The sequence below is a fragment of the Anas platyrhynchos genome, chromosome 1 (assembly GCF_047663525.1).
Source record: "Anas platyrhynchos isolate ZD024472 breed Pekin duck chromosome 1, IASCAAS_PekinDuck_T2T, whole genome shotgun sequence".
NCBI classification, from domain to species: domain Eukaryota; kingdom Metazoa; phylum Chordata; class Aves; order Anseriformes; family Anatidae; genus Anas; species Anas platyrhynchos.
In genome coordinates, this window is record NC_092587.1 from 37585458 (window position 1) to 37604583 (window position 19126).

Here is a 19126-nt window from a genome sequence, read left to right on the forward strand (position 1 = left end):
AGATAATGCACCTAAACTCTGTGCTTGGGCAGAGGCTGTGCTCAGCAGCTAAGGCTGGGTGGCAGATGATGTGCAGTAGTCCCCAGCCAGGCTGGTGGCAGCCTGTTTCTCCTCAGGGTTGCTCCAGCTCCATCTGCCACAGTGTGTGGTGCCGCTCAGCCCTGTCCCCTGCTATAGACAGGAACACGAGTAACACAGCATGGTTCAGTCAATCCCATCTATTTCCAGTCCTTTTCCTGTCATCTGCTTTATGCAGATTTTTGTTCTGCTTTTTGTTCGCACACCGTTTTTCCCCCCACGGCTGGCCCTATGCCACAACCTACTTGTGACTCAGAAATGGCTGCTTTGGAGGCTACCACATCGCATGTGATTTCCTCTATTTCAGAATGTGTAGAGCATGTGTTCAGTGTCGGTTTCTATAGCTATGCCATTTTCCCCCATTTTTCTTTTTTCCCAAAATGTGCTTCCATGCTGGTAATAACGCTCACGCCTGTGAACACTCAAACAATAAATCCATTAATGTAGTATTCTCTTGGTGATCAAGTCTTTGTGTGATTTTTTTTTTTTTTTTTAAAAAAAGGATGCCTGTTTATTTTTCATTTTCCCATATCAGTCTCCTCTATGACAAACACAGCAAATTAAAGGTAAAAAGCGCCAAAGACAGAGGAGGGTCTTTTAGCCTTGCATAATTCACAACAAGGCTGCAGGAGAAACTGAACTCTAAATAGCAACACAGGGCTGGAGAATATAGCCTGGGACGTGCAGCTCAGGCCCCTGCTGTGGCAGCTAACCACAACTTATAACCCCTTCGGAGACTCATCTTAAATCCAAGCAGGGTCTGTCTGGGGTTTTTGCTCCTGCTGTTCCCACTGGAAGGCTATCCCACTGCTCCACTGCTCCCATGGGTACCAGCCTAAGTTGCTGCCTGAATTTCTTCTTGATCAGATTATATTCATTTGATCTGGTGATGATACTGTTCTCTACCTTATATAGTTATTTCCCTTTCCCATTGTATTCAACTCCTTAAGGCATTCAAAACAGCTAATTAATGCTCGTTCTGCCTTTACTTTGGTGAGCCTGCTGTAGGAGACTCTTCCACTCTTTAGGACAGGCTGTGTTACACCCACTTGCCCCATTCTTGCATATGCACATTTCAGTTCCTTTTTCCTGTAATAGGAAAGAATACACAATCCCCTAACAGAAATACATGCAGTATCCCAGGTGGGATCCTAACAGGGTCTGTAGGGTGGCATTAGCACTTTGTTTACCGAAAGTACTTTCCCCACTGCAGCCTCCCATAAATCCGGTATTTGGGATCAGATACTTCCAACAGATAAGCTTTTTTTATCAGCGGAGACACTGGGAGCTTTGATGTGCTTAAGCTGTGTTCTGTTCCGACTACACCATTTTCTCCATCATCCAGCTGTTTCTGTATAATTTCCTTGTTGTCCCCTGCCCCTTCCAAGTTGGTCTCTGACAAATATTAGCCTATTTTGGTGTTCTATTCAGTGGCCGTTTAATTCTTCAATGTCTTCTTCCTTTTCTGTTGATACCACTGGAAATGGATTTGCCACGGTCTTGCAAAGAAAAATGTCTAGCTGAATGCTTCTGCCATGCAGGGGTCTTACCAGTTCTTATTGTTTGGAGCGATCCCTAAGATACTACAGCAACTTCCTTGTCAGCAAGGTCGACTTGAAGTGCAACATAGAAGGTGTGGAGTCTAAAGGGGAAGATGTGTGAGGAGCGGCTGAGGCCCCTTGGTTTGCTCAGCCCCAAGCAGAGCAGGCTGAGGGGAGGCCTCATGGCGGCCTGCAGCTCCCTCACGAGGGGAGCGGAGGGGCAGGCGCTGATCTGTTCTCTTTAGTGACCAGCGACAGGACCCAGGGGAATGGTGTCAAGCTGCAGCAGGGGAGGTTCAGGCTGGATATCAATTCTTCACCAAGAGGGTTGTCGTGTGCTGGAACAGGGTCCCCAGGGACGTAGTCAGCACCGAGCCTGATGGAGTTTAAGAAGCGTTTGGACTGTTCTCTTAGTAATAGGTCTGAATTTTTGGGTCTGAATTTTTGTGCGGTGCCAGGAGTTGGACTCGATCCTTGTGGGTCCCTTCCAACTCGGGATATTCTATGATTCTATGAAATTTGTTCATTTTACTGCATCCACTGTGTAATTACTTTGAAATAGCTCACAGGGTTTGACTTCATGGGCCAGCAGAGTCATAGTGGAGCATTTTTGGGTTAGGGTTATATATTAGGACTGCTGTTAGGGCTAGGGTTAGGGTTAGAGCCCCTTTTGGGTTAGGGTTAGGGCTGGGGTAGGGGTAGGGGTACAAGCAGGGATAGGGGTAGGGGTTAGGGGTTATTGTTAGGGTTAGGGTTTAGGGGTTAGGAACTTTTGAGGCTGGCTGACATCAACTGAGAGACCAATGAAGTGGTTATCTAGCTCAATAAAATTAAAAAATATTTAAGCTGTAGCAAACAGCATTGACTAATTTATATAGGAGCACCCCAAACTGGAGATGTAGTTTGCCAAAGCCATCCCATGGTATTTGGCTTATGAAATTAGTCGTAGTTACCACTTTTGGTGAATTGTGTGGAGAATCATGGTGGCATTTCTTGCTGCTTAACTGCAATAAATTGATAAAATAGGAGACAGCAGAGTAGCACTTGCTCCTCTAGGTGTTCTGCCATCCAAACAGTGATTGCACTTGAACACTCAAAATGAGGGATGATCTCAGCTGATATAGAGCAGTGGCTGTGATGTTCAGGTGCTATTCTGCCTTTCATTAATGCCATCTAGGAGTTCATCAGCCCGTCAAAGGGATCTTTCCAAGCTGAAGGAGGTCTGCTTGTTTTCTGTACATTGCCAAGCCTTTGCTGATGGCCTGACTGATGCCTCCCAGATGCTTTACAGTCAATTTCTTCTTTATTTCTCTATGGTTTGGAGTCAGAACTGCCAGATTAGGAGGGAACACGTAGCAGGGAGTTTATCCCTTAGCTCCAAGGCCAGATCTTCCTCTAACAATCATGCTTCTTATGCGGGTTTGTGTGTGTGTGAACGTAGAATTGCCTTGGCTATTTTTTCTTTTTCATGCTGTTGGCAACATTTTCAATACCAGAGAAAAAGAAAAGTGCTCTTCTCAGCAAAGAGGAAGTTATCACACCTACAAAATACAGGATGCAGTCCCAAACGTTTACAGCCTCAGGGTCTGAAAGAGGATTGGAAACTGTGTATACAGTATTAGGCTTCTTTGCAGGCAGTTTTTGAACAAGAAAGGTGTTCCTGGCCAAGGTACTGCTAGTTAGTGTTCTCATTATAGGAGACTATTGCACCAGCTGGGTGAGTGACAATAAATGAAATGGAATTTCTCTTCTTTTGCTTTCTTTCATACAGCCTAAGGAAATGAAGGAGAAAGTGGTGTCTTCCATCCATTATTCATATAAAGCTAGGCTGGAAAATAAGATTCAGCTCTAGCCATGGGAGTATCTCCAAGTGTTTTTGGATAGTGAATGCACTCACTTAACCTTGACAGAAGCGTATTCTGAGTGACATTTCCACTTTACGGAATCAATCTAAACTTGAACTATTTTATCTAAAGTACTGAGCAGGTCATACCCTAAAAGACTTGGTAGACAGCTAAATTTGCTCACATGATCTCCGCCCTTCTAGACAGCATAAAGGTGCACGAAAAATGTAATTTCCACAGTCATACAGGTAACAACAGTATGGAAATAATATAAATATGAAACTTGGGTGCTTAGTTTGGCCCTCTGAGAAGTACTGAATGGGAACTTTCCCTCCAAGTGAATTCCTGTAAACCCGTGTAATCAGAGATTGCTTCACTCCTCACTGGCTACAGCCACATACAGAAAAAAATGGCTTTAAACTGCAGCAGGACAGGAGGAAATACCTTGCCTGTTATGAAAGTGAAGAACCACAGCCCCTGCAGGCATTTGACTCCTGTTTGAACTAACGCTGCGCATTCCTATGAAGTCTGTAGAAACAGGGGTGCATTTTTAGAAGATATCCATGAAGGGCCTTCTTGTTAAGCTCTAAAGTGTGGTACCTCTGCAGTTGGCAGCTGACTGCTTGCAGGGGGATGAGTAAATAACGGTGAATATTTCTGTTTGACTAGCAGGAAGTCTCACATTTCTTTATAGGTATTTGGAAATACCAATTGTGTGTTGCAAGATGGGAGTTTCTTAAGATTTTTTTTCTTCCTTGTTGGTGACAGCACCATTCTGGTTATTAAACTCAACTTACAAGTAAGACAATAAAATAATGAGGATAATAAATCTAAGTTTGAAGACTAAGAAGGTTTTAGATGCATTTATCATGAAGAGATTGAGACCTTTACTGCGAAGCTATGGCATTTATGTGTCCCTTTGCTTTGTTACGTATTGGCCTCAGCAGAGGTCAGGTAAGAACCCAAATCTCACAGGCTACTTGATTGACTATGAGGCAATGTCAATCCTCAAAACAAGACAAAACAAAACAAAACAAAAATAAATATAGTTGTTAAAGTGAACTAGCTGATGCCATAATGCAATCGGTATCATCAGGTAGCTTAGCATGGAAGACGGAGTCTAGGGGCTGTGTTAGAAGCTGCTCCCCTCTACCAGAGTTGCATTTTGAAGTGGGACACTGTGAAAAGCTGATCTCTTAAAGAGCTTGCTGAACATTACAAAGTCAATTTTCCATCCTACCTTTTGAAGCGTCTACAGTTCCCCATGCAAAGCTGCCCAAACAAAGCACTTCCAATCAAATACAATTGTGTGCAGGCACACTGTTTCTTGCCAGCACTTTCTTTTGAAATGAATTCAATTGATAAGAATTTCAAAGGCTAGTAAAAATTAACCAGCTCTGAACGTCATGAACAAGTAGAGCTGCTTTCTGTAGTTCAGCTTACGCATGCCCACTGAAAAATTGTACAAACAACCTCAAGACCCAGTGGGTAAAACCCACTTCTCCTTATTCTCCTTATTAGTTCCACTATCAAAACAAGAACAAGATATAGGTGCTGGTGACTAGTGCAGAGGGTTTTTCATGCTTTGTCATTTGAGTAGATCTTGTAGGAGGGTTGATACATCAGGGGTATTAAGGCTGTGCTTCTGCTTGTGCTTCTTCTTCCCCAAATACTCCTGCTTGATGTCCCACCTCACTTGCCAGCAAATGGCCCCTCAGCCCCCTGCACTCAGAGCCCTGACAAACCCAGCATTGCTTCAGACACCGGGCAAGGACACGCAGCACGGTGAGGTTGCTCCTGTCAGTACACGAACAATGCATCGACAACTCTTCAGCATTTGACCAGAAGAGCCACCTTTGTATTATCAGAGAGTGGTCTAGTAATTGTACCAATTAAACATGTGTCTACTTAGGCTATTTTTATTAGTAGTGATAGATCGGTGAACAGCAGCTGTGCAGTAAAACCGGGACTTTGATGATAAACCCCTAATAAATCTTGAGTAGCAGAGCCTAAATACCCAACTCCCCCTTCAATAGGTATTGCAACAGACTGTAAACAAAATTCATCTGTGGCTAAAGTACTTTGCACCTGTTGTAAGAAATTTGACAGGTTTGGAGTGATGTTTTAATTATTGGGAAATTGCCATATACTTCAAAGGCTGTTTGTGGTGACGGCAGAGAAGAGGAACCAAAAGGGGGCAGGATAAAAATATATAAGAGGCAAGTGCAGGAGAGCCTGCAGTTTCACTTTTGAGAGACGGTGTGTGCTACGCCGACAACATGAAGGCTTTGCTGACCCTCGTCTTTTGCCTCTTACCCCTGGCTGCTCAGGGGAAAGTCTACAGCAGGTGTGAGCTGGCAGCAGCTATGAAGCGACTCGGACTGGACAACTACCGGGGATACAGCCTGGGAAACTGTAAGTCTGTTCTCCCCTGATTTCCAGGGAGCACGTGGGGTGGGAATTTCCACTTCACAAGCTTTGTTAAGGTGAGGATGTAGGCACGATGCTGCAGTGCAGGTGTTAAGGCTCCACTGGGTTCATCCACCTCTGCTGGCACAGACTGCAGGCATTTTCTACAGCTTGTCCCATTACCACTTCTTTCCCTGGCACTCTTCCACAGGCAAATAAAACCATTATCAGCAAGCGTTTTGCAGAAGCAGCCTGTCTCATCATACCTCCCCAGGAGCTAATTGCTCTGCCTTTATTTGCTTTGATTCCTTCCTCTGGGTGGCTGCTGCTGGTGACCTCCCCCTGAGGCTGTGGAGCAAGCAGGACAGGAGCGTGGAGCTGAGCTGGGCAGAGGTGCTGGTGCCAGGCTTGCTCGGTGGGAATCACTGGAAATAGTAGTGGGGGAGAGGAGACAGTGGGCATGCTGTGAGGAAAGGGGGCTGAGGGAGAGGGGTTCCTCCAGACAAGGAGCCTCCCTCCCTCAGGTGAAGGCCAAGTGAAGACTTCTTTCCTCCAGACAACAGGCTGTTGTTAAACCAATTTCCTTTGAGGGGAAGCATGCGTGGGGTCTGATCCCAGATCTGGAGAGCGATCCACATGAGGGTCAGACGCAATCGCTGTCCCCGTCCCTCTTCCTTCCCACTGCCCTGCCGCAGATGCAGCAGATGTAGATGGGACAAAACAAGGCCATTATGCATCACGTGAAGTACAAGCAGCTGAAACAAACCTTGTCAAAGCCAGCAGCTATTTGTGCTGCTGCCATCTGCTGCAGTCATTGGCTCCCAAAAGTTTCAAAGGAGACAGGGTGAGGGACAGAGCGTGCCCTGCCTGCCGCTGCCCACGCCAGCCAGCCTCCCTCGAGATGTGGGTGCAGCCGTGCCGCCCGCAGCCACATGGGCAGGAGCTGGCATTTATTTTGAAGGGTAGAAATCCTGTGCTGGGTTTTCTAAGGTCATTTTGAAGTTAAGACGTCCTGTAGTTGTTTTTCACACTGGGTTGGATTGGAATAAAAGGAGCTCCACCTGTCACATGCACTCTGCATACAGTCACATTTCAGCCAGGCGAGGAGATGGGGTGTGTATGTACACAAGTTGGGTCCGGTTTTAAAGCAAACATCTCTTTTCTTTTTTCCTTTTGAATGGAATTTTGACAGGGGTGTGTGCAGCAAATTACGAGAGCAGCTTTAACACGCAGGCTACAAACCGTAACACTGATGGAAGCACCGACTACGGAATTTTACAGATCAACAGCCGCTGGTGGTGCGATGATGGCAAGACCCCAGGGTCCAAGAACGCGTGCGGTATCCCATGCTCAGGTGAGCTCAGCTTCCCCAGGCAATACCGTGACGGGCTGCCCTTCCATATTCCCGTTGCAAATGAGCAAAGGTTGGTGGCAGCCTCGGCTTTAGAAACATTGCCGTACAGAGTTCAAACTCACCCTTCCCCCTTTCAAAAAGGAGGTCTGCACCGTGGTTGTGCACATGTGAGAGGAAAACATTTCTTTACAGCAGGGACTGTATTCCCCTGCTTACCCATCTTACTGTTTCTAGAGTAAAGAGGTTTCCGCAGAACCCATTTATTAATTAGTAGTAACACCAACCCCTGGACATTTTTCTTTGAAGGTAGTGAGAGCTTGACTTCTTGCAAGAGGCTGGCCCAAATGACCACTTGCAGCCTGGTTTATTTTGTATAATTTCTGGATTTGCTTCATTGGTCTTACTCTTGCACTCTGATAGTTGCAAGTTGCCAGAGAGAAGTTCTTTGCTTTTTCTTAGAAAATAGAGAACAGAGGAATTGCCGCACATCTCAAGCCTTTGGTTCTTGTTGCTTGGTAGAATGTCTTACCAAAGAAGGTGATACACTATATATATATTCAAGAGCTGAACAAGGTATCTGGAGTAGTCAGCACACAGCCTGAATATTTTGAAGTTCAAAGCAGCTGTACAACTATTACCATGCTTGCCACTATCATTTTCTCACTTTCTTGGGTATTATATAGGCTTTTCCCTCACATCATGTTTGCCCACATGCTATTCAGTCTTCAGAACTGTTGTCTGTACAGGATGGTTAATTTAACCAGACATCGTATGAGCCCTTGGAGTGGGAAACAATAAAAATGGTGAACACCAACACACACTCCCTAAGGACATTTGAAGACTATTTAAATAAAAATATGAAAAGAAAGAGAAAACTGACATTGTTTCCTGTCTCCTTTTTCAAGTACTACTGAGATCAGACATAACAGAAGCTGTGAGGTGTGCAAAGAGGATTGTCAGCGATGGAAATGGCATGAACGCATGGTAGGTTTTGGTGGGTTAAAAGACTGAGCTGCACTTGTAGAACAGACAATTAAGAGAAGAAATATAATTTTAAACTAATCCATCTTAGAAAGCACAGGCAAACCTTAGCAGCCCCTTGCATGTGTATTTCAACTCAAAGTATATAAGAACAGTAGCTAAAATGAGCATTGGTGCAAACTGCAGCTGTGGCATCCTTGATGTTCTTCAAACCGTGATATGCACCAAATTCTTCATAACTAGCAGGGCACGAATATTGTCTAAGCTTTCCATCCCCCAAACTTTTAGTATTGAAGTGCAAACTAAATGACCTACAACGTACATGTGACTGGCTTTGATTTTGCTGGCTGCAGGCGAAGGGTCGAGTCATCTTGACCTGCTTTTACAAAGCCCACGTGCTCTACTTAGAACTGAGACTCTCAAAGAACAGAGCGCATAGACCAGTCCAACCTATGGCCTTAGGTGTGCTGTGATTTCTAAATCAGGAATGCTTGGTTGTGCCTCTCTCTTTGGGGAAGTAGCAAAGTACTTGATATATAGCTGGCCTTTTGCAGAATTTAGCTGTGTATCTAAGCCAGGGTTGCTAAGAAAAGCCCCCTCAGTGCTGACTTTTGAGTTTGCTGTCATTAATTGCCCTGATCTTCCTCTGTCCAGGGTCGCATGGCGCAACCGGTGCAGAGGCACAGATGTCTCCAAGTGGATCCGAGGCTGCAGGCTATGAGGCGCAGGTGCTCAGCGGGGCCCGTTCTCAACAGCCAACAGCCCTCACACCAAGCAAACTGGTTCCTCAAGGCGCTTGTTACAGTCCGTGATCCACACAAAATCCAGCATTCCTACAACGCAGCTCACTTGTGAAGCTGCTGCTTTGCTCCTTGCAGATGAAAGGGGTTTGTTTCCACCTATCCACCCCCTTTGTGCCCGACGCAGCTTGAACAGCCAGCTGCTGGTTTTGCTGTACGTAGGCATGAGCAGGGAGCCGATCTAACCGAAATCTCACCGCTAGGTTTTGCTGCTGCATGCTAGCATGATGTTTGTTACTTGCTTGGCAGTTTTAAGTGCGTTCATCATTAAAAAAATACCTGCAAATGGCTGTGTATTGGTCAGTGTGATTTGTGATCCGTAGTGCTACTGGGGTTTTTAACCTGTGACTGCTTGAGGTGGTTGTGGCTAATGAGAGGTAGACTCATGAAGATGGGAAAAGGGCTCTGAGATCATGTGGTTGAACTGTCACCCTAATAGCAATGTCACCCTAATAGCAATGTCACCACTGAACCACGTCCCCAAGCACCACGTTCAGCCTCTCCTTGAGCATCCCCAGGGACAGTGACTCCACCACAGAATCACAGAATTTCTAGGTTGGAAGAGACCTCAAGATCATCGAGTCCAACCTCTAAGCTAACACTAACAGTCCCCACTAAACCATATCCCTAAGCTCTACATCTAAACGTCTTTTGAAGACTTCCAGGGATGGTGACTCCACCACCTCCCTGGGCAGCCCGTCCCAGTGCCTAATTACTCTTCCTGAGCCGAAATGCCTCCTCATTCCCACCCTGAGCCTCCCCTGGTGCAACTGGAGGCCGTTCCCTCTGCTCCTATCTCTGGTTATCTATGAGAACAGGCCGACCCCCCCGCTGCCCGCCGCGGCGAGAAAATGGCGGCGGCCGCCGCCGCCTCAGCGGGGCAGCGCGCGGCCGCCGCCATTCCCCGGCCGCCCCCCGCCGCCATGGGGGCGCGCGCCCCTCCCGGCGCGGCGCGGCGCGGGCACGTGACGGCGGGGCCGCCATCTCGCGGTACCGGCAGCGGCGGGGCCGGGCCGGGCCGGGCCGAGCGGCCGCGGGGCGTGGAGCTGAGCGCGGGCGGCGGCGGCGGGCGGCTGGCGGCGGGCGGCGCCCCCTCGGTGCAATATGTTCAAGAGAATGGCCGAGTTCGGGCCTGACTCCGGCGGCAGGGTGAAGGTGCGGCGGGCCGGGCGCGGAGGGACGGAGGGAGGAAGGGAAGGAGCCCGGGGGGGGTCCGGGGCTGCCCCCCGGCGGCTCGGGAGCGGGTGCGGGAGCTGCGGGTTTGTCGCTTGAAGGGCGTCACCATCGTGAAGCCGATCGTGTACGGGAACGTGGCGAGGTACTTCGGCAAGAAGCGCGAGGAGGACGGGCACACGCACCAGTGGACGGTGTACGTGAAGCCCTACAGGAACGAGGTGAGCGGCGGGGGCTGCCGGGCACAAAGGGGGGCTCAGCGGGAGGGGGTGAGCACCGAGGGTGCTGCAGACTTTTGGGCTTGTGCCTTTATTTTCCTGCTGGTGTTGGAGGTAGGGGTGCGAGAAGAAGGGCTGGGGTGATTGCACAGTCGTTTGCTGTGCTGTGCACACAGCGAGAATCCCCACACCTTGCCTTCCTTTCAGGACATGTCAGCCTACGTGAAGAAAATTCAGTTCAAGTTGCACGAGAGCTACGGGAATCCCCTGAGAGGTAAGGTTCGTGTTCTGGCCTTAGCTCCTGGAGGGAGGGTTTTGGTTACTTGCGTGGGGGCTTCATCACCGTCCCTGCTGCTTCCCCCCGCAGTTGTTACCAAGCCGCCGTATGAGATCACTGAGACAGGCTGGGGCGAATTCGAAATAATCATCAAGATATTTTTCATCGACCCCAATGAAAGACCTGTAAGTACAACAAACTTTTAACAGTGCTTAAAGAATGAGGGAGCCCTAAGGTTGTAGTGCTTCATATTGCTGGTAAAAAGAAGTGCTGTCAGCCGTAGGGATAATAAAGCTTGCTTTTGTAGGAAATGTATTCAATTTTTGGCCATGTTTTCCAGTTTCTGTGCTTTAGTACAGGCTAGGGCATTTGTGAGGGCTTTTGCTGTTTCTGGTATTTACTTACATGTGAATGCACGTTGCACCGTACCTGGGTTGGGCACACAGGGAGGGTTTCTCCTCAGTGGCTTCCTAATCGTAGGATATTGGAATATTTTAATTATCATAACATAGTGTATGTGTGTGCGTGTGTGAGTATATATGTATATATGTGTGTGTGTATATATGTATTTATATACATATATTGTCTATCAGATTTGGTCAAAATCAGTCAAAAAGCGACAAAGTTGCTATTCTAGCGTTAGTTTCTAAAGAAAAGCAGGCTAGCACACTTCTGTAAAGCAGTGGAATGAATTTTCTTCCCATCATTTTTTTCAGGCATCTTGCAGTTTTGTGTACCCAAGTTTAGGTAGGAAACTTAATTACCATGTTTTAGGGTAAGATATTAGCTCCTGGAAGGAGCAAGTTCTTTCTGTCACCCAAACTATGGGGATGATAAGGTTGTGGAAGCCACTTTCAGATGGATTTATTGTCAAAATTGGTTTGAAATAAATGACCTGTTCTATTTGGAAATCTTTAAGAGAAGGTATTTTTAGTAGTTTTTTATGCATCAATCCTAAAGCAGTTGTTTAGACGGTTTAAAAATACCAAGCAACCTTTGTAGCTGGCATGTTTAATAATGAATATTCAACTTAAATAGCTCTGCTGATGACATTTATTTTTGTATTCCTAAAAGCCCTTTAAATCCTGTGTGATTGTGTAGTAAGAACAAACGCTACTTGTTTATATCTAGAAGGTGATTTTTATTTTCCTACAATTGTCACGCTAATAAATCTCTGTCTGCACAGGTAACCCTGTATCACTTGCTGAAGCTTTTTCAGTCTGACACCAATGCTATCCTGGGAAAGAAAACTGTAGTTTCTGAATTCTATGATGAAATGGTATGAAAATTTTTAATGTAATCCTCACTTTATTTTGGAAAGTATTAGTGATAACACTTGTTTCTCTCCCCCATTAGATATTTCAAGATCCTACTGCAATGATGCAGCAGCTGTTAACAACGTCTCGTCAGCTAACACTAGGTGCTTATAAGCATGAAACAGAGTGTAAGTACAAAATACGTTCATTTTAGAAGTAAGCTGTAGTTGGTTTGGGGTTTAGGGTTTTCTGTGGGATGTAATCATACAATGGATTTGGCTGCTGCTAGAAAGTGATATTTTTGTCTTAAATTAACTTCAGTTTTTGCAAAGATGCTAATACTTATTTGAAAACTTAAGATTTTCAGATCTGTATGCTTGCTGAAAAGAAAGGAATTACAAATAACTTGGTATAAAGATTGATGGCGTGATCTACACCTTGTTTATCATATTTGAAATGAATTAAAAGAGAATAAATTCAGACCACTGCCTTAGAGGTAATTAGGGTCATGTCATGAGGATGTTAACTGGAAGCAAAGATTGTGCTTCACCACTTGAAGTACGTAGCTCTCAGTGCTGCTTAAGACAAAGCAGCAGCCCCCTGGGATAAAGAGGAGCGTCTGGAAGCTCTTCCTGTCCCTTTCCCTTCTGTCTAATACTTTAAGTGTAGGTCACTTCACAATGCAGTGTAGTTTAATGTTACTTTCGTCCCTCCTGCATGATCTGTCTTTAAGTATAAAACAGAATATTAATGGAATTAAGGAAATAGAGCTATGAAGATAATGCAGCGTCTAGAGGACAAAATGCGTGAGGAGCAGCTGAGGTCCCTGGGTTTGCTCAGCCCCGAGCAGAGCAGGCTGAGGGGAGGCCTCATGGCGGCCTGCAGCTCCCTCACGAGGGGAGTGGAGGGGCAGGCGCTGAGCTCTGCTCTCTGGGGACAGCGACAGGACCCGAGGGAACGGCACGGAGCTGGGACAGGGGAGGGTTAGGCTGGGGGATAGGGAAAGGGTCTGTGTGGAGCCAAGAGTTGGACTCAATGATCCTTGTGGGTCCCTTCCAACTTGAACTATTCTGTGATTCTACAAAATGAAATGATAATGCATTTATTCATAAAGTAATGCATTTAGCAATGATTTCTGCTCTGATCGTCTGAACTTGATTTCTTATTTTACGCTCTCAGAAAGCAGTTGTATTTATTAAGTGCAAATTCTACCTCGTTAGTTGCAATGCCGTTGTACTTCTGTTCACTTGCTCTTTAGCTTATCTGCTTGTTCCCCTGACACTGAATACCTCAATCAAGGAGTGCTTGAGCTCCACAGATTTAGGGTTCTGATTTGCTTTGTATCTGTTCAGGTGTTTGAACATGTGCGGTAATTCCATTTTCTACTTCAGTTTTGTTAGTCTTAAAGTGGATCTTCATTACATTGCGTGGTGTTATAGTTTGTGGGTAGAAAGCATTTAATAATTTGAAACTTTCTTAAAAAGTCCAGTTTTAAAGCTTTTTTAATTAGAAGTTCTGCATGTTTCTCCTAAGCATTAATTAAAAAAAAAAAAAGAAGAATTTTTTGAATGCATTTCCTTAAAAAGTGCTATTGAAGTAGATAAAAGGTTAAATCCAAAATGATGTAACATAGGATCTGAAGGGATATCCATGGCCAAAGAAGACTTACTGGCTTTGCATTGTCTTAAAACTTGTGCATGACAAAAAAGAAAGAAATACCTGTCAGATGTTCCATCACCAGTCAGATGCTTGTTAAAGCACAGGTACCACCACCAAATTTTGTAGATGCGCAGAATCAGAATACAGTGAAGAATAGTAAATGTGATATACTTTTCACTCTTCTTTTCCCATGTGCTGTCATTTCTTTTGCTGTCAATCATGTCATTCACCCAATCTTCAGGTTGTTTTTTGTTTGTTTGTTAGTTGTTTGTTTTTACTCTGGCAAATGCTATAGTAAATTACAGTGTTCCTACCACAAAAACGATGGATTGAATGAGGTCATAAAGACGTTTTTAGTTCCATCTTTTTTTCATATATCATTTTTACCACAAGCGTTGAATCTAAGAGTATTGAGTTACTAAGTAGTTGAATTACTAAGAGTAATTGTAGGTTTGGTTTTTTTTGGACACGTACCTTCTAAATGACTATCGCTGTTTAAGAAATAAATGTGTTTTTAATAATTATAATTTCTTTATACTTACTACTTATTTTTCTTTATCACCATCACAGTTGCAGATCTTGAAGTGAAAACCAGGGAAAAGCTAGAAGCTGCTAAAAAGAAAACCAGTTTTGAAATTGCTGAGCTTAAAGAACGATTAAAAGCAAGTCGTGAAACCATCAACTGTTTGAAGAATGAAATCAGAAAACTTGAAGAAGATGATCAGTCTAAAGACATGTGATGAATGGTGGCTTGATAGGGAGCCTGTGCTGAAAATGAAAGGACTCCAGTCATGGAATTGGATGTGTGCTCTTGATGAGACCATATGAATTTTATTTGCAAATCATTGGAATGTGTGGCAATTCTCTTCTTGAAGAGAACAAGAATGAACGTATCCTCTCTTTGTAGTTGAAATCTGTGGGTACATATTTCAAGGAAAACAGGACTTCGAGACCAGATGATTTTTTTAACTGCATTTGAGTGATGTATATGAAAAGTTTGTATTAAGTCTTGTATTAGTTTAATGGGACTTTACAAAATGTTTACTTTTTTATTTTTTTCTACTGTTTAGAGATGCATCTTTAAGTTGAAAATAAAACATGTTCTTTTTTATTAAAAAAAAAAAGTCTTTGTCCAGTTTGGGCTTCAAGTACCATTGTAAACACCAGTTTTAAGTCAGGTTGTAATAAAATAGTATGCAAGATGCTTAAGTAATTTAAGTAAGATGCTTACAGTAACTTCTGTAAGTCTGCCTATTACCAGCACACTATAAAATCAGGAAAATGCTGTTTTTAATAACTTCTTTATCTACAGATAAGAATTTCTAGTCCCACATCTGCTTTAACACAAAGGCATCAACTAGACAAGTTATGTTTGGATGCAGGAAACAGTATCTGTCCTGTTTTGTAGACATTCTGTTTAACATCTGTATTCTGCTTAGTGTTAAGTAGGAAGTGTTCCCTCTGAAAAATTAGTATGTAATATTTTGCCTATGAATTCTTCTCTTCATTTGTAGATGTAAATGTGCCTCATAGAGATGGCAGGACTTGAGGTTTTGAAAGGCTTGGAAATCTCTACTGCTTCAAGATCCTTTGATGCAGTAACCTCTGCTGTAGAGGAGGAAAAAAAAAATAAAAAAGAAAAAGAAAAATAAATCACCCTCCACTTCCATGCAAATCAGTATTAATAGACCAAAGCACTAATATAGTCTTCTTTGAAACAATTGATAATTTTGCATTTAATGTGGCTTGGGAAAGATTAATGACTGAAACAGTTCTAACAGTCTGACCTCAATATGGAGTTGTCATTAAGAAAAATAACTTAAAATTCGGTGTACTTCGTTGAGGAAGATGATGCACCTTGTCCGAGCAGCGTTCACACAAATCCCCCCCAGAGCTGCAGACCACCCAATTTTGTCTGATGAGGTAACTGCCATTGCTGATGATCACACTGAACAACTACTTTTACTAGATATTAGCAATTTTCTTGCACCATTTTCCAAGCATTGTAGGTAAGCATAAATACAAGGGTTCCAGAGCACTCTAGGTCAGTCTATTCAGTTAAAACATAAATGAAATGCCTTATGTTATTCAAGATGTTTATTGCTTCTGAAGACTGAGCAATGTGAATTGTTAATTTTAAGTATTTAGGTGCTTATTGGAAATCCTAGGAAGTTGAACTGGGAAGTTTTCACTAAACTGATCATGTAACAATTTTAGGACAGTCCAATAGCTGCGGAATTCATTAGTTTGGTCTCATGGGGCATTGTAAGAATTGTAAAGATTCTTATAGGTATTAAGCAAGTCTGAGGCAATTTGTGAAGCATACAGTGTCAGTAGTACCATAACAGAGCTGATCAAAACCTTTGGCTACTTCCTTGTCTCTGACAATCATCAGTACCATTTTTTTTTTTTTTTTAAGGAAACGTACAGTGGGGCTCGCATGAAGTGAGTCCTTCCAAGTATATTCTCTTGGCTTCTTGTGGATTTTTTCCATTTCCTGAATGGACCTGCTTTTAAGGTCCAGTGAAAGGGCATGTTGAAATCAAAATGGGAGTGGAAAGCACAGTTGTGGTGTATAATAAAATAATACTAGGTTGTATTCAATGTTATTATCTTTATATTTCTGAGTTTAAATAACACTAATGCAAAGTAACTCAAAGGGAATATTGAATGGGTTCAGTAAGATCTTTGACTAACAAAACAAATTTTAATATCCATAGTGCTGCAACAGGCTTGAACAGACAAAAAAGAAAGGAGTGGTACCTTTTGAGGCCGTTTCTAATGACATCCTATAACCAGCTGAGTAGTCAGCCTTACAGAAGCAAAAATTCTGGCTCTGCTGTTAGTGGAACTAACATCAGCATACTAGAGCAGTGATGTAAATTTTGTTTGTGGTTAGTGGGTTTTTTCCTCAGGTTTTCTACTCTTTTTGTATTTTTTTTTCTCTCTTTTGTGCTCTCCAAAGATTATACCATAGGCATTCCCCAGTTCACACTAAGGCAAAAAAAATAGTCTAATAACAGCAATTTCTCAGCATGGTCAGTTGACAGAAAACAGCAAAAATATACGGAGCTTTACAAGGTTCCTTATCTATCTGTGTTCTTTGTTTTTGTCAGAAAATACTTCCTTCAACAATGTGATTGAACCCTGTATTAAGAAATAATTACATTATGGAGAAAAGTGCTCAGAATTAAGAGTTCTAGGGTTTTGGCTTGATAATAAAATGTGAGAAAAGTCTCTCCCCCCTGTTTGATAAGTAAACCTATAGAGCTACCTTCTTCACGTGCAGCTATGTGGGTCGTAATTGGCTCAGGGAATATTTGGGTCTATGTATCTGCCATTAAAAGAGTTGTTTGAGCAAGCACCTGAGATATACGTATGGACACCTCCTATGTACATATGCTGCTGGTGTATGTGCATACAGTATAGTACGGTGTTGATGTTGTAGTGGGTATCGTATTAAAACTTACTGGAACTGAAATAGAGTGGGGCACCTAGGGACTTGGTTGCATTTGACCTCCATCACCTTGATTTGAAAAAAAACAACACAACCTACATGCTACACTAAGCTGTATTTTTGGCAGCCCTAGAAAGATGCAACGGGAGGCAAATAGTTACAGTTTGTGCTTACCAGGGGTTTTAACTTAAATGCTAGCTATTTTTATTGCTGCGAATGACTTCAGACTGCGTTTCCATCCCGAGTTATAATGGTGAAACAGATTTATTTAAAATTGCTTTGCAAAGGAAGGGGAAAATCCTTCCTACTACTATAGGTGCAGTTTGATATTACTGAATTACACAGTAATTTGTCTAATTAAATCCACTGAAGATCTAGGCTCCAATTGAGCTAACCCTATGGTGGATAAAATTAAAGCAGGCTTATTGCAGTCTGTGTCTTTGCATTTTACTAATGAGGAATTTTCTACTCCAGGCATCAAACCCTCAGGACTCATAGTCACTGTCACTTCTACTATTAAAAACTTGTGGTTTTCAAGTTTTTTAGCTAAGGCATATGAATAGTCACAGCAATTCCAAAGACCTACTGCTTACCCGTGTGCTAGCTGGAAATTTCTATCACTTTTTAACCTAGCTCCATCTCTTTTAAAACTTACCTCTGTCCTTCACCTTTGGGTTTGGCATGCTGCAGTTTACGGTCAGACCGTGGAGCCATACAGGGCTGTGCCTGGCATGTTTCTCTTCCAAGTGACGCTACCCAACGGAAGACTTGTGTGTGCGTTCAGCTCACAGATTCACTTCAGACCTTATGTGGTTAGTAGAGATGGGACTGGAAGGAATATTGTCACCCTCTTCCTCCCCTTTCCAGGCAGCTGCCAGTAGTAACACCAACCCAAAGACACTTTTGCTGATGCTATATTAAAGACAAACCATATAAATTCATCATTGTTGGTTTCTTGGTGGGAATACAGATGGAAGAGCATGTCGGGGTGTTTTCCAAACAGCAGGTGGCAGGTATGTGCAAAACGTTCTTCAGTCTCAACAGCATTTTAATTACTGGGGTTTTGGCAGGTCTGTGGAGTCTTCCGTTGATCTCATTTGCTTTGAGACTTTAAGATCGTCTGATTAAACAACTTACATTTATGCAGAGGTGACCAAATTATCTTTTGCATATTATGAAACTGATCAACAGCCTTATGAGCAAATCAAATGCACTATGACAGGAAGCAAAAAGTGTGAATGTTGGTTTGCAATTTTGATTCATTTGGCAAGGGAATTACCTTTACAGTTCAATGCCTGTTTTTTTGTTTGGTGTTTTTTTTTTTTGCCTTTTCAGGCCAAGATTGTGTGACAATATAAATACCCAAACTGTGACTTGGGTACTCTACTGGATTGCATACTTTGCTTGCACTCGATTGCAGGTAGAAAATGACAGGACTTTCCACGAGTAACTATTTTTTAAACTTAATTTCAGTAGACATATTTCACTGTAAATAGACATCCATCTTTAGTTATTGATTAATGAATACTGTAAATGAATCTTTAGCTCGTATCTTTGTTGGAAATTCTGATATTCCTGAATGCAGTAGGGAAGAACAGCTTAATTTAAGTATGGGGAAAAAGAGGGTATTAAGATGATAAAAAGAAAAAATAGAAAGCATGAGAATATGCATTGTAATATAATAGTTAGGATTTATTGTAACATTCATGTATGCTACATTTATACTATTTCTGTTTTAAAATGAATTTCTAAACTAGAACATGAAATCGTGAGTTTCTAGTGAAACAGCCTTGCCTATGCAAATAGCTAATACCTGTCTGAAGTTAAAATTTACATTTCAACTTTCAGAGTAAAAACCTCCTGAAAGGAGAGTAAGGAGAGCAGAGGCACTTTTCCATCCTGGACTCCACAACCCTCCTAGATAGCATTTGGAAATGATCAGAGCACCTTTACTGTAAAGATTAAGCTAATTTGTATGAGTTTGTGTTGCTTTCTTGGAACAGGCTGACCCAGTCTATGTATTTTAAAAAGGAGAAGCAGTAAAACCTTTCGTGGTTTCACTGTCTAAAAAGTGAAATT

The 19126-nt window shown here is 43.1% G+C and overlaps 2 protein-coding genes across 2 annotated transcripts; both read left to right on the forward strand.

Moving 5' to 3' along the window:
- Positions 1-5696: 5696 nt before the first annotated feature.
- On the forward strand, positions 5697-9297 carry LYZ (lysozyme). The gene is made up of 4 exons (XM_005008880.6): positions 5697-5878; positions 7065-7226; positions 8132-8210; positions 8862-9297. Exons 1-4 carry the CDS (start codon positions 5743-5745, stop codon positions 8926-8928), a joined length of 444 nt encoding a protein of 147 aa, XP_005008937.2. The 5' UTR covers positions 5697-5742; the 3' UTR covers positions 8929-9297.
- Positions 9298-9978: 681 nt separating this feature from the next.
- Positions 9979-14714, forward strand: YEATS4 (YEATS domain containing 4). Its single transcript, XM_027455891.3, has 7 exons — positions 9979-10162; positions 10282-10401; positions 10606-10672; positions 10766-10860; positions 11862-11954; positions 12032-12119; positions 14161-14714. The coding sequence occupies exons 1-7, from the start codon at positions 10112-10114 to the stop codon at positions 14328-14330; spliced, it is 684 nt and encodes a 227-aa protein (XP_027311692.1). The 5' UTR covers positions 9979-10111; the 3' UTR covers positions 14331-14714.
- The last annotated feature ends 4412 nt before the right edge of the window (positions 14715-19126 follow it).